The 14,141-nt window shown below is 45.9% G+C and overlaps 1 protein-coding gene across 1 annotated transcript; it reads left to right on the top strand.

Annotated features, from left to right (window-relative positions):
• The first annotated feature begins 216 nt into the window (after nt 1–216).
• Nucleotides 217–1,209, top strand: NPBWR1 (neuropeptides B and W receptor 1). The gene has a single exon (XM_065902531.1). It carries the CDS (start codon nt 217–219, stop codon nt 1,207–1,209), a length of 993 nt encoding a protein of 330 aa, XP_065758603.1.
• Nucleotides 1,210–14,141: the final 12,932 nt, after the last annotated feature.

Below are 14,141 nucleotides of genomic sequence, written 5' to 3'. Positions count from 1 at the left end.
ACTGCTCTTCTCCGCAGAGCTGCGCTTGGTCCGCGAGCCTCGGTGGTGCCCTCCGTCCATTCCGCCTCGCAGCCTCGGAGTTCGCGGCGCCGGTGCGCGAAGGCGGCAGGAACGGGCCTCCCCTGGAAGGCCAGAGACGGGCTCCGGGCCCGGGTCGGGTCCCCGGGACCGCAGAGCCCCCGCGCGGGGGCGAAGACCTAGTCTGTCCTCGCCAGGATGCAGAACGCGTCGTACTGGGGGCCGGAGCGCGCCAACACGTCGTGCCCCGCGCCCGCGCCCACGCTCGGCTGCCCCAACGCGTCCGGGCCGCCGCCGCTGCCGCCGCCGCTGGCCGTGGCGGTGCCCGTTGTGTATGCGGCGATCTGCGCGGTGGGGCTGGCGGGCAACTCGGCGGTGCTGTTCGTGCTGCTGCGGGCGCCGCGCAGGAAGACCGTCACCAACCTGTTCATCCTCAACCTGGCCGTGGCCGACGAGCTCTTCACGCTCGTGCTGCCCGTCAACATCGCCGACTTTCTGCTGCGGCGCTGGCCCTTCGGGGAGCTCCTATGCAAGCTCGTCGTGGCCGTCGACCAGTACAACACCTTCTCCAGCCTCTATTTCCTCACGGTCATGAGCGCCGACCGCTACCTGGTGGTGCTGGCCACCGCTGAGTCGCGCCGGGTGGCCGGCCGCACCTACGGCGCCGCGCGCGCGGTGAGCCTGGCCGTCTGGGGGGTCGCGACGCTGGTGGTGCTGCCCTTCGTGGTGTTCGCGCGGCTCGACGAGGAGCAGGGCCGGCGCCAGTGCGTGCTGGTCTTCCCGCAGCCCGAGGCCTTGTGGTGGCGCGCGAGCCGCCTCTACACGCTGGTGCTCGGCTTCGCCATCCCCGTGTCCACCATCTGCGTCCTCTACACCTCGCTGCTGTGCCGGCTGCGCGCCATACGCCTCGACAGCCACGCCAAGGCCCTGGACCGCGCCAAGAAGCGGGTGACTGTCCTGGTGGTGGTCATCCTGGCCGTGTGCCTCCTCTGCTGGACGCCCTACCACCTGAGCACCGTGGTGGCGCTCACCACCGACCTCCCGCAGACGCCGCTGGTCATCGCCGTGTCCTACTTCATCACCAGCCTGAGCTACGCCAACAGCTGCCTCAACCCCTTCCTCTACGCCTTCCTGGACGACAGCTTCCGCCGGAGCCTCCGCCAGCGGCTGGCATGTCGCGCCGCCTCCTGAGCCCGCTCGCGAGGAACCGGCGTTCGGGGTCGCTCAGGGTGGTTCCGGACCCGCGGCGTCCCCGCAACCCCTCTCCCAGCTTGCTAGAGATGCGGATTCTTCGGCCTGTCCCGGCACCTCCGGCCTCGGAAGCTCTGTGGCTGCGCGCGCAATTTGAATTTGCCGAGGCCTCGGGGTGCTCCGGGAGCCCGCGGAGCTTGGGGACCGCTGCGGCTGACAGCGCACAGACGGCTGCCTAATGCCAAAGAGCACCGAGGCAACCCCTGACCTTGACACGGGAGGGGAGGAAGGGGGTCGTGATGCTGAGACCCTCTTCCCGTTCCCCTCTAGCCTCCCGCCCCAGCCGAGCGCAACCCGGATCTAGGAGGAGCCCTCGGCGCCTTCAGGGGAGAGGCCCGAGGATGCTTCGGGCGCCCTGGCGTCGGCTCCATACTCGGCTCCTCGGATTTCCAGCAGCGACCGTCTGCGCTGCTCCAGCTGGAGAGCAGACTGGCGCGGACCCCTGGAGCTGTTCCGCGCGCTCTCGCCGCGGGGGAAGAGGGTCCGGGCGCGCGCGGGCGCTCCCATTTAGCCGAGCTGGAGAGAGGCTGAGGCCTCCCGGGGCTTCGCGGGGACCACAGCTCGGGTGGCGGGGCAGGAGATGAGTGTGTGCGTGCGTGTGTGTGTGTGAATGGGTGTGTGTGTGCGCGCGCGCGTCTAGCGGAAGCCGGGGCTTTGCGTGGAGGAGGATGGAAATGGGCTGTGATGTCTACACAGCAGTTATTAATATAAAAGCGGTGATAACCCCTTCGTGTCCCAGTCACTTCTCTCAGCCTTTCAACTTTCCCACCCCTGTGGTCACGGCAGAGCCCCGCCGGCCAGGCTCCAGGAAGGCCAGGAGCCCGGTCCCCGGCAGGTTTGCGGCGCCCCCTGGTGGAGCCACTGCAGGCGCGGAGCATCCCAAACAGCGCTGTGTGTACAGGTGAGCGAGCGCAGCTGTGGCTCGGTTACTCGTCATCGCTTCCTTCTGCAGAGGGATTCGCTCCCCACTACGCCCCTCTCCCCTGACGACCTCTAGTTCAGCTTGGAGCGTTCGTTGCAATTCTTTGTGTGCATATTGCTTTTCGAAGTTGAGAACTTTATACATATGTGTGTACTAAAATGTGTACAAAAACGTGTACTAACCTCACAGGCTTTTGTGGACTTAATGAGATCAAGAGGAGATGCGCATCCATTCCAGCGTTCCCTTTCTCCTCATATGCTTCATCCTTTTCACTTCAGAGGGAGTTGAAATGATGAGACCTTATAATAACCTATCCTGGGTTCCTTTCCACAGGGCCCTGGGTGATGTCTGGTTCAAGCTGAGAAAGGAAACCAGACAGCAACCTATCTTTATTTTATCTTTACTTACAGGAGACAAAAGTGAATTAATAGAGGACTGACATTGGCTTTGCCCAGCCATCTATAGTCTTCAGACCTGAGGGCAGAGCATTAACCAGACTTCAGTCATTAATGAGTGTTTTAAAAGATTTTTCTTTTCCTTTGGAATGAATTCCAAACAAGAATGAAAATTTCTAAAAGTATTTGTTTCCTACGGTCAGGATTAGGTGTGATCTAAAGTAGTGTTGCTGGTGTGGCAGGATTTGTTAACTTAGAGTAATGGACATTAGCCACTTTCTCTTAGCTTTAAAATACTTTTAACAAAATAAATGAAATGGAAAATCAGGGAGTTTTTTTTTTTTCTCAAGGAAGACACTGACGCCCTTCCTGATTTTCATGAATAAGAATTGCTCTCAAAGCTGTTAGGAACAATGGGATGATTCATAGCTATCAGTTTAGAAAATGTAAATTTAGAAACATACCTTGGGTGACAAATAATAGTATTAATAGCTTCAGAATATGATTTTCTATTTCCAGTGCATTTTGATGGCATTTGAACAGTGCTCTGCTGGTGGGTTTCAGAGTCCTCTTGGAATTCATTTTAGTATCTTTCAAATTTCTTGGAAACATTCTATTTACTTTCTTTATGACTCACAAAATTATTTTGTGAATCCTCAGTAGTTTTTCAATGTTAAAAATGTAAGTGTAGGGTAACTGCTCATCCTTTGAGGTGATGGACAAAAAGCAAAGGGAATATTCTGCCACAAACCCAGATGTGAAGCCTCATCTGTCTTCGTAAACTCAGTGACTACTTTGACATCCTTGGGATACACATCGGGGCAGAGTCGTGTGACCCGCCTATCAATGGCACCACTCCCTACCCCGTACACACACACGGATCAGCCTGACTGTCTTTGAATCCACAAGAAGATCACTGGAAAAAACGCAGGACTGACACAGCTGTGTTGTCCATGCAGCCAGGCGTGGACTGGCATCCTTGTATGTGTGTGTGATTAAATGGGACCCAGAACTTGTTTCCTCCTGGCTTCCTACACTGTTGAATAAACTGTTGTATCATTTTTTCTAGGTTATTGCCTTCATAATAGCATGTAGAACTCCAGACTATAAGTCTCAGGCTACCTTCTTATGACTTAGGTACCAAGCAAAATAACTATGCCAGTAGCCATGCCAGAGTAAAATTTACTCACCTCATTGTATTGCAAAGGTTTTAGCTCTGTGTTGAATTTTTGCAGTCTTCCTGTAAACTGTGTTGTTTGGTTCTACTACCTCTGTTATTTTAAAATGTCCACTTGGTTTTACTAGGTTTTACTTGGTACTCTTATGTAATATATGTGCTTAGGCATTCTCTAGAGAAATGCAGAAACTCTACTAGTCCATGGCAAGGAAGCTCTTGTTCAAATAAAAGCTGAAACATTCTGTGTGAAGAGTTTATATTCTACTTCTGAGAACATGGGATCCATAATTCAGTCACCTTAGCATTTATGTGTCATTAATTTTAAAAACACTGCTTTCAGGGAAATGTTATCTAATGGATAAGCAATGAATAGATAGAAGTACTTGACAGGATAAGGTTAAGGGTGAAATCCCCTCACCTCTTTATTTTGGTTGATGTGAAGATAATGTAAAACTGCCAATTAGCACAAAAACCCTGGGTCATATGCTGGATGGAAAAAGGATAATAAGCTTGTTATTTCATTCATTTCTTGAATATTTGAGCAGCTTGTTTGGAGAGTGAGAAGGGAAGAGAAATGGCTTAAATTGTCAGTATACACATTGCTATTTCAGCTAGCTGAATGCACAGACATGGCACATGAATGGTCATGGTAGAGAAGCTCACTAGAAAACCCCTCGACTTCCTGAAAACTCCTATCCTCAGCAACACGCTGGGGAAACAGCAACAAGCAATGTTCTGGCTAGATGATTCTGTAGGATCATTGCCCTTGTCCAGCTAAGGAACATGTCAGAGACTGCTTTCCTAAGGCTCTTTTACGAGGATGGTTTTCAGTCTGGCACTTTGGTTCCCGTTTTACATACAAAGTGAGACACCGGAAGTGGGTTGATTTGGCAAGGACCAAAAGACCAATCAGGACCAATCAGTGCCATCTGGTTCCTGTTTTAGGAACTGTCTCATCCTATTCCAGCAGAGATGAACTTGGTTGCAGTGTGTAATCTGAAGTTATCAGACCATAGAAAACATGGATGTCTTTGAAATAATTCGTGGACTAGGCAAGATATACCTACTATTGCCACGTCATGTACAAAGGGAAGATAAGATTTAATAGTAAAACTTCAGTTCTAACGCAGTCTTCAAAGTGTGCGGTGTTGTTGAAGTTTATATAAGAATAAAAATTCCTTGACCAGGGCCGGCTGCATGTAGAGCTCAACCCCAAAAGGACCACATGCATTGTAACCTGCGTGGTTTGTGCGTAAGGACCTGGGCCCAGGTGCGCCATTGAAGCAGAACAGAAATTTAAGGGCACCTCTTTATACAGAGCAGAGTTTCACAATGGAGGATATTGTCCTTAAATTTAGGGCAAGCTGCATGTATTTATACCATATCTCATAAAGTTATATGAAGATATTCTATCAAATCAATTAAAAGAAAAAAAAAAAAAGATGAGGAAAGTGAAGAAAAGGTAAACTGGCATCTCTGAGAAACATCAGGATCCGTGAACTGCACACTCCCCCAGCTGGAACAGAAAGTCTCTTTTGGGAACTCTCTCCCTATAGATGGGGGGAGCTTCCCTGGTGGCTCAGATGGTAAAGAATCTGCCTGCAATGCAGGAGACCGGGGAGGAGGGCTTGGCAACCCACTCCAGTATTTTTGCCTGAAGAATCCTATGGACAGAGGAGCCTGGCAGGTTACAGTCTATGGGGTCACAAAGAGTCAGGCACGACTGAGTGGCTGACACTTTCACTTTTCATCTTTAACAGCAGGTATTGATGAGCCTTTTTGAACAGAGGGATAAATGCTGCTGCTGCTGCTAAGTCGCTTCAGCCATGTCCGACTCTGTGCGACCCCAGAGACAGCAGCCCACCGGCTCCCCCGTCCCTGGGATTCTCCAGGCAAGCACACTGGAGTGGGTTGCCACTTCCTTCTCCAATGCATGAAAGTGAAAGGTGAAAGTGAAGCCGCTCAGTCGAGTCCCACTCTTAGTGGCCCAAGAGGCACCTCCGTCCATGGGATTTTCCAGGCAAGAGTACTGGAGTGGAGTGCCATCGCCTTCTCCGAGGGATAAATGAGTATCCTTAAATCCAGGTAGCCAGAGTTCAGAGAGTTTTTTCATATTTTACCATTTGTACCCATTTTCATATCAATTGTTTCAGTTCAGTTCAATCGCTCAGTCGTGTCTGACTCTTTACGACCCCATGGACTGCAGCACGTCAGGTTTGCCTGTCCGCCACCAACTCCCGGAGCTTGCTCAAACTCATGTCTATGGAGTCGGTGACGCCATCCAACCATCTCATCCTCTGTCGTCACCTTCTCTCGCTGCCTTTAATCTTTCCCAGCATCAAGGTCTTTCCCAATGAGTCCATTCTTCACATCAGGTGGGCAAAATACTGAAGCTTAAACTTCAGCATCAGTCCTTCCAATGAATGTTCAGGACTGATTTCCTTTAGAACTGATTGGTTTGATCTCCTTGCAGTCAATTGTTTCTGAGTTTCCTTTCCGTAAATTTTCAACTTGAGTAGATAAAAGTCTATTTTTCAGAAAAGCCACCAGAGGGCGAACTGAGATAATTTTTGTCAGAAAAAAAGTTATTCAAGCTGATTGGATCTTTTGCATCAGTAATTTCACCAGGTTTCTTCCAGAACAGAATTTCTTTTTATGACTATGTGGCATTTCTGAAAAATAAAAATTACAAAGTTCAACCCACAAAATTAAAAATATTGATAATTATAGCTTTATTCTTAAAACAGATAGCCATAATTAAGATAACTCTGGCCTGAAACAGTTTAAGTAGTTATGTTAATCCTCTGTAGTTTTGGAATTTGATAATATGTTTGGATACATATTATACATCAATATGTTCGGATACATATTATCAAATTCCAAAACTACAGAGGATTAACATAATTACTTGAATTGTTTGATCAGAAAGCAAAGAATCTGCCAGCAATGCAGGAGACCTGGGTGTGATCCCTGGGTCAGGTATATCCCCTGGAGGAGGGAATGGCTACTGAGTTCGGTATTCTTGCCTGGAGAATTCCATGGACAGAGAAGCTTGGCAGGTCACAGTCCAAGGGGCCACAGAGAGTCAGACACAACTGAGTGACTAACACTTGGATACAATTGCTAGGGAATTTAAAATTTAATTCTATAGTTATGTCCACAGGATTTAAACATCAGAATTTTAATTTAACAATAGATGTACTTTTATATTATTTTTATGTTACCTCAAACATTTGGATTTTCCCAAACACAGTCAACTTAAACTTAACCTTAATTCTGCTGTGTGAATATTGATAAACCTAGATAATTAACCATAAAATAGATTAGCTTATTAGTAATTAATAAGTGATAACTAACATCGGTCTCCATATAACTCCTTTGATGGAGGCCAATTTTTCTGATAAGTCAGGAGTCATCAGTGCATAGTTGATGCAATGGTTCCGTGATGCTTTGAATGTCTGGGGTTCTTTTAAAGCATTTTAAAAAAAATTTATTTGGCTGTCCTGGATCTTCATTGTGGCGTGCAGGTTCTTAGTTGTGGCATGTGGGATCTAGTTCCCTGACCAGGGATCGAATCTGGGCCCCCTGCACTGGGAGCACGGAGTCTGAGCCATTGGACCACGAGGGAAGTCCCTGGGTCCTTTAAAGACCTGCCGGCACCTTTCCTAGAAGAAGCTGTTTGCTTGCCACTTCATCATCACAAGGCGGCTGCTGCAAGCCCAGCCTCTTTTCTGTATTTCCTTCAGGAAGAAAGAAAGGAGAAAGAGGAAGAGGTCACACCTATATATAGAAAGCAATAACTTTCTTGGAGGTCTCCAATGAACTTGGTCTTACATACACATCATTTACACCCTGTATGGTTTGTTCTTTGCGCTGTACACTATTTGCGTTTGGACAACTGTATAATGATCCGCATCTACTGGGTAGTTTCAGTCCCCCCACCTTGCAGCCGCTGTCACGTCCCCAGTGCTCCACCTACTCACCCCTCTTTCCCCAAACTTCAGCAGCCACTGATCTGTCTACCGTCTCCATAGTTCTGTCTTTTTAGAATGTCTTATAGGTAATATTATACGGTATGTAGCCTTTTTATACTGGCTTCTTTCAGTTCGTAATTCTGCTTGCTTACTCAGTCGCTTAGTTGTGTCTGACTCTTTGCCACACCATGGACTGTAGCCTGCCAAGCTTCTCTGTCCCTGGGATGCTCCAGGCAAGAATACTGCAGTGGATTGCATTTCCTCCTTGAGGGGATCTTCCCGACCTGGGGATCGAACCCGTGTCACCTGTGTCTTGTGCAACTTCTGCACTGGCAGGCGGATTCTTTACCACTGAGCTACCTGAGAAGCCCTAAAGCAAGCAAGCAATAGGTAAAATCATACAGTGTGTTACCTTTTTATCCTGGGCTTTCAGCTAGTAAAATGCACTTGTTTCCTCTATGTCTTTTCATGCCTTGAAAACTTTTTTCTTTTTTTTTGACCATGCCATGAGATCTTAGTTCCCCCACCAGGGACTAATTCCAGGCCACGTCAGTGAAAGTGCCAAGTTCTAACCACTGGACTGCCAGGGAATTCCCAAGAGCTCATTTCTTTTTAGTGCTGAATGACATTGCCTAAATGTATTGCTCTTTGTTAATTCATTTACCTACTGAAGGACATCTTGGTTGCTCCCAGGATTTAGCAATTATGAAGAAAGCTGCTATAAATATTTGTGCACAGGGGTTTGCGTGAGTAGAAGTTTTTAACTCACTTCGTAAATACTAGGAGTATAAGAAAATCTAAATGAAAAATTCTTCCCCAGTTAAGCAAAGAACTGAAATTTATTTTATTTGAAACTGCTATACTTTCATGTAAGGGGCATGACAGACATACTGTGACTATTCAGAAAACTCTTCAAGAAAAAAAGTAAAAAAGAATGGAAATGCTCTTTCATAACAGTAAAACCCCTTTGTAATACCTCAGCATTATTTTCTGTTTATTTAGGTTTCATAAACGTTTAGTTTTGAGATTGTGCATTCTATGGAAAGGGTATATTTATTCAGTAATAGCAAAGATAAATGACTTTTAAAAAAAGGTTATATGCCTTAAATATCATTAAATTTCATATCTTCAGCATAAGTTGAATTCCTGGATTTCATCCTCTGTTAATACTTTGTATAAATATTCAATAGATGGCACAGATGATGAGATGGTTGGAAGGCATCACTGACTCATGGACATAAGTCTGAGCAAACTCCCAGAGACTGTGGAGGACAGAGAAGCTTGGCGTGCTGCAGTCCATGGGGTTGGAAAGAGAAGGACACAGCTTAGCAACTGAACAACAACAAATGGCCCAGAGGGGCCAGCGATACAGAGAGAGCAGTCGACATAATGTGTTTCAACAGATGCTGGAAGGATTGAGTGTTGTCAGTCAGGGTCCGCTAAAAGATTCTCAAGGAAAGCTCTGAAAGTATTAGGGAACCTAAAGATTAGAATTTTGAGTTATAAACAAGAGTTTGAAATTAAAAAAAAATTTTTTTTAAAGAAAACACACATAAAAACACAGGTTCCCTACACTGGAGCCCCTTATATCCCTGGGCCACGGAGCCTGGAGACGGGTTCACTGTGGCCAACAGCCACCCTCAGGGCCTCAGCTTCGATTGCCTGTTCTCTTCTTCTGCTCAATCTAAAGCTAAAAATGTGAATGATTTGGGACATAAACCACACAACTGTAGAGAACTATATAGACCCAGCAAAACTCAACAGATTCAGAGCCTGCTCTTGGCTGAGAAGCCAGGAATCTGCTTTCATCCTGAGTTATGGCTCCAATTGCCTGACTCTTAAGGAAACAAGGTCCTTCAGTTCGATTTTCTAGGAGCTGAGCCCTGTCCAGACGTCCCTACAGGTTGCAGCTGGCAGGACTCGAAGGCTGTCCCCTGAGTCCTCTGACTCATTTCTGTCTCCAGCCTGCTCCTCTCTTATCCCCATACCTGTCTGTTGACTCATTGACCTGAGCTTTGCACTCTTCACTAATTGCATCCATTTCTCTCTAGGTCATCACAAGTCACCGTTTCCAAACCTCATTTTAATCTCAGGTGCTCATAAAATGATTCTTGTTTAAAGATTTAAAGAGCTTCTGTGATTACATAAAATTGAGTACAGAACTAGCCTCCCTGCTTATCAGTCTCATTAAATGGCGGGGGGGGGGGGGGGGGGCGGGGAAGAGAGAAAAATCAGTCTTGGCAACTGGGGAGCCTTGTTGGAACAGCAAGCTGATTGAATGCTCTGCTTCTGAACTGGATGTTTTGGTTTTAGATAAACACGACATACATAAGAAATGAATCTTCCTAAATGTTAACCTTGTTTTAAAAATACTTTAGGAAATGTTCTGTATTATTAAAGAACCCCGTCTAAAACCTTTATCATATCCTTCAAGGCTCATCACAATTTAACCTCCATTTAATTTATAATTCTTGTAAACATTGAAGTGAAATTCTCATAATTGAAATGTAACCTAAAAATGAACGATTGGTTGATAATTAGTACATTCACAGAGGTGTGCAGCCACCACCTCTGTCTGGTCCCAAACATTCTCATCTCTCAGAATAAACTCTGTGTCCACAAAGCAGCATTTCTCACCTCTTCTTACCCAGCTCCTGGCAACCACCAGCCTGTGACTATTCTGGATACACTGTATAAAGGGAATCACACAATATGTGACCTTTGGGTTCTGACTTATTTCACTCGGTATAATGTTTTCAGGGTTCATCCACATTGTAACATGTATCAGTACTTCAGTGATGGACATTTGAAGTCTACACTTTCTGTGTTTGGCTCTTATGAATAGTGTTACTGTGAACATTCAGGTGCGAGTTTTTATGCGGACATGCTTTCACTTCTCTTGGGTGAAAATGAATGGAACTACTGGATTGTGTGGTGACTCTCTATTTAACCTGTTGAGGAACTGAAGGACTCTTTCCCAAAGTGGTGGTACCATCTTACATCCAAACTGTAGAGGCTAATGGTTCTAATTTATCTACCTTCTCACCTATACTTGCATCATCTCTTTTAAAAAAATCATAGTCTCCTAGTGGGTGTGAAGTGGTACCATAATGTGGTTTTGACTTGTATTTCCCTAATGCCTAGTGACACTGAGCATGGTTTCATGTGCTTGTTGGCCACTTGCATATCTTCTTTGGAGAAATGTCTACTAAAATCCTTGGGCCGTTTCTATGTATGTATGTATGTATGTGTGTATGAATGTGTATGTGCACGTACTAGTTACACCTAATGTCACTGTCAGATTTCACAGTGTTCTTCATTTTTGAAGTCCTAAAGAAAAATACTGTTGCACTGATTGTTAAATCTGCATTTATCTGGGGATTCTGAAGCTGGTGGTGGTGGTGGTAGTTTAGGTGCTAAGTTGTGTCTGACTCTTGCAACCCCATGGACAGAGGAACCTGGCAGGCTCCAGGGGATTCTCCAGGCAAGAATACTGGAATGGGTTGCCATTTCCTTCTCCAGGGGATCTTCCCAACCCAGGAATTGAACCCAGGTCTCCTGCATTGTAGGCAGATTCTTTACCAACTGAGGAAGCCCCTCCAAAGCTGAGCAGATTAATAGAAAGATTTTCATCGAAAGACAGTGATCACAGAGGTAGAATGCCTTGTGGATCTAAATGTGTGCCCATTTTTAAGTTGGGTCATTTGTCTTTTTGTTGTTGAGTTGTAGACATTCTTTATATATTCTGGATCCTAGACTCTTTCAGGTATATGATTTGCAAGAACAGTTCTCCCTATTCCGTAGGTTGTCTTTTAATTTTCCTGATAGTGCCCTTTAACACACAGAGGTTTTAAATTCTGATGAGTTTCAGTTTATTCTTTTTTCTTTCATTACTTATGCCTTTCATGTTAAATTTTAAATTTCAAGTCAAAGAAAAGATGAAGAGGTAAAAAGGCATCTCTCTGACTCGGTGCTATTCGACTGCCTTCAAAAACTTATAGGCAAGGGAAGATGAGTTCTGGCCCATGGCAATTCCTCTTCACTGTTTGCTAGCATGAAGAACAAACAGAAGCATTTCAATGTTTATGAACAATGACTTCTTCCGAGAGCTTGCCACTCGTCGGAAATAGCTTTTTATTCAGAGAGCCAGAGATGTATCGTCAAAGATGAGGTGCAGCTAGCTGGTTATGATCTGTATTTTGTATGGCTGTATTTTGGGGGGAGTCTGCATTTATATCTCTTCTTAGCAAAAACTGTGGATGTGTTCCCATACCAAACAGCAAACCTAATACCAACAGATACAAACTAGAAGATGGTCTTGTGAAAGCTACTGACATTTATCTATTGGAATCCTCCAGGTTTCAAGTATGGGAGATCCTTGAAGAGAATTTCCCATTTCATTCCCTGACATCTCAGAAACAGACTGTGTTATTGACATTATTGCTGTCTGCTTGAGGGTTTAGGGAGAGCATGTTAAGATTTGCCTTATTTCATTCATTGGGACAGGAGCCGATCAGTTTCAGCGTGGAATGCTGCTCCGCATTCAGGCCATGGATGACACCCCAGCAGGGGAGTTGGACATGGAGGCGGAATTCCTCTTGGCTGCACAGACAGTGCAATGCGGGGATCGGGCGCTGCCATCAGCATCCCTGGGCAGGGGTTTGAGGTCCTCACTCAGCCCCGTGGGAGCCACAGGGGTGGAGCAGTGAGGAAGGGGTGCAGGCTTCCTGCTGAGGTGTGGCTGAAGGCGAGTGGATATTGCCAGAGAGGTGTTCCAGTTTTAAACCTTCCCAGTTCCCTGGCCAGGGAGCAGGCTCTCCTCAGAGCCCTTTGAGTCTATGCTGCTGGCAGTTCTGGGTCAGAGTGGGGTCCAGTGTCTGGTGACTAGGAAACCAGGACCCCTGGGCTGCCCTCCTGCTTTCTGCATTCCAGAGTCTTCCTAGGCTTGCTTGTTTTGTCTGGACTTTTTAGTCGGAAGAGGTAGGAACAGGGTCTTTGCTGGAACAAGAAATCCCCTTTTCCCTTTAATTTTTTTAAAAAATGTATTTTATTGACACATAGTTGATTTACACTGTTGTGTTAATTTCTGCTGTATAGCAAGCACAGTGACTCAGTTATACACATATGTATATTCTCTTTCTTTATGGTTTGTCACAGGATATTGAACATAGTTCCTTGTGTTATACAGTAGGTCCGAGTTGCTTATCCATCCTTTATATAATAGTGTGTATCTGCTCATCCCAAACTCCCCCTCCACCCTTCCCGCAGCCCCAGTTAACAATCACAAGTCTGCTCTCTATTCTGAGTCTGTTTCTGTTTTGTAGATACATTCATTTGTGTCATACTTTAGGTTTCCACATATAAGTGATATTCTTTTATATTTATAATAGAAATATAAATATTCTCAACCCACATGAACAAAGCTTCTATCCCTCAATCTCCATCAAAAGCACCTTTCCTAACGTTAGTCATGATTTTGTGGGGTGACTTCGTGGGTTAAACCCAGTGATGGCTTCTCATTCTCCTTGTGTTCCGGCTGTGAGCAATTGCTAGCACAGGTGAGCTCGCCTCTCTGAGACACTCTTTACTCGGCTGAAGGACACTCCTCTCCCTTGGTTATTTTGCTGCTGCTCTGGCCACTCGCGTTCTGAGTCCTTTGCTACAATCTGGAAACACTGCAGTGTCCAGAACTCTGTTCTCAGATCTCACCTTTTCTCAAGGCTGTGTTTACCCTTAGGACCCTCAGTTCGGTTCATGGCTTTACATGCCATCTACAGTTAAATGCATGCTTACAATTTCTAAATGTATATTTGGAATCTGACTCCTTTTAAAACGCCAGACTTAATTCTGAAACACTTACTTGACATTTCAGATATAAGCTATCTACAGGCATCTCAGCTTTAATGTGGTTCCCTTCACATCTTCTCTTTTCTTGGTCAGTGGTGACTCCGTCCCTCCAGCTAAGGCCCAAAACTTGGTGTCATCCTTGACTTCTCTTTTTCTCTTGTATTCTGCCTCCAATTTGTCAAAAAACCCATCACTTCTAGCTTCAAAATACAGCTATGACCTGTCCTTTTGTCATCCCTCATCTTGATGCGGGCCACCCTCTTCTCAGGGGGTGGCCGTGGCTGCATCATGGGACCTCAGCCTCATCCCTTTTCCCACCTGAGTCTCATACTGTCAGTTTCTTGATCTGCAAAATCACGTGTGCAGGAATTAACGAAACCCTTGTCCTGCTTCCTCTGGTTATTTAATGTTAAGACTTGTGGCATTTGCAATTTTTAAGCACTGCATTTATTTTCCTACTTAAATGATTTCCTAAGGTAATATAAAAAACTTTCATAGAACAAATTCTTAAAGTTTATTTTACACTTAGAAAAATTATGCATATTCCTACTTTAAGG

Source organism: Muntiacus reevesi, chromosome 12 (genome assembly GCF_963930625.1).
Source record: "Muntiacus reevesi chromosome 12, mMunRee1.1, whole genome shotgun sequence".
NCBI classification, from domain to species: domain Eukaryota; kingdom Metazoa; phylum Chordata; class Mammalia; order Artiodactyla; family Cervidae; genus Muntiacus; species Muntiacus reevesi.
The sequence above is the reverse complement of the archived record's forward strand: the minus strand, read 5'-3'. Positions and strand labels throughout refer to the sequence as shown.

What these genes read in the sequence shown, in the direction of transcription:
- NPBWR1 (XM_065902531.1), top strand. Translation starts at nt 217, where the DNA reads ATGCAGAACGCGTCGTACTGGGGGCCGGAGCGCGCCAACACGTCGTGC.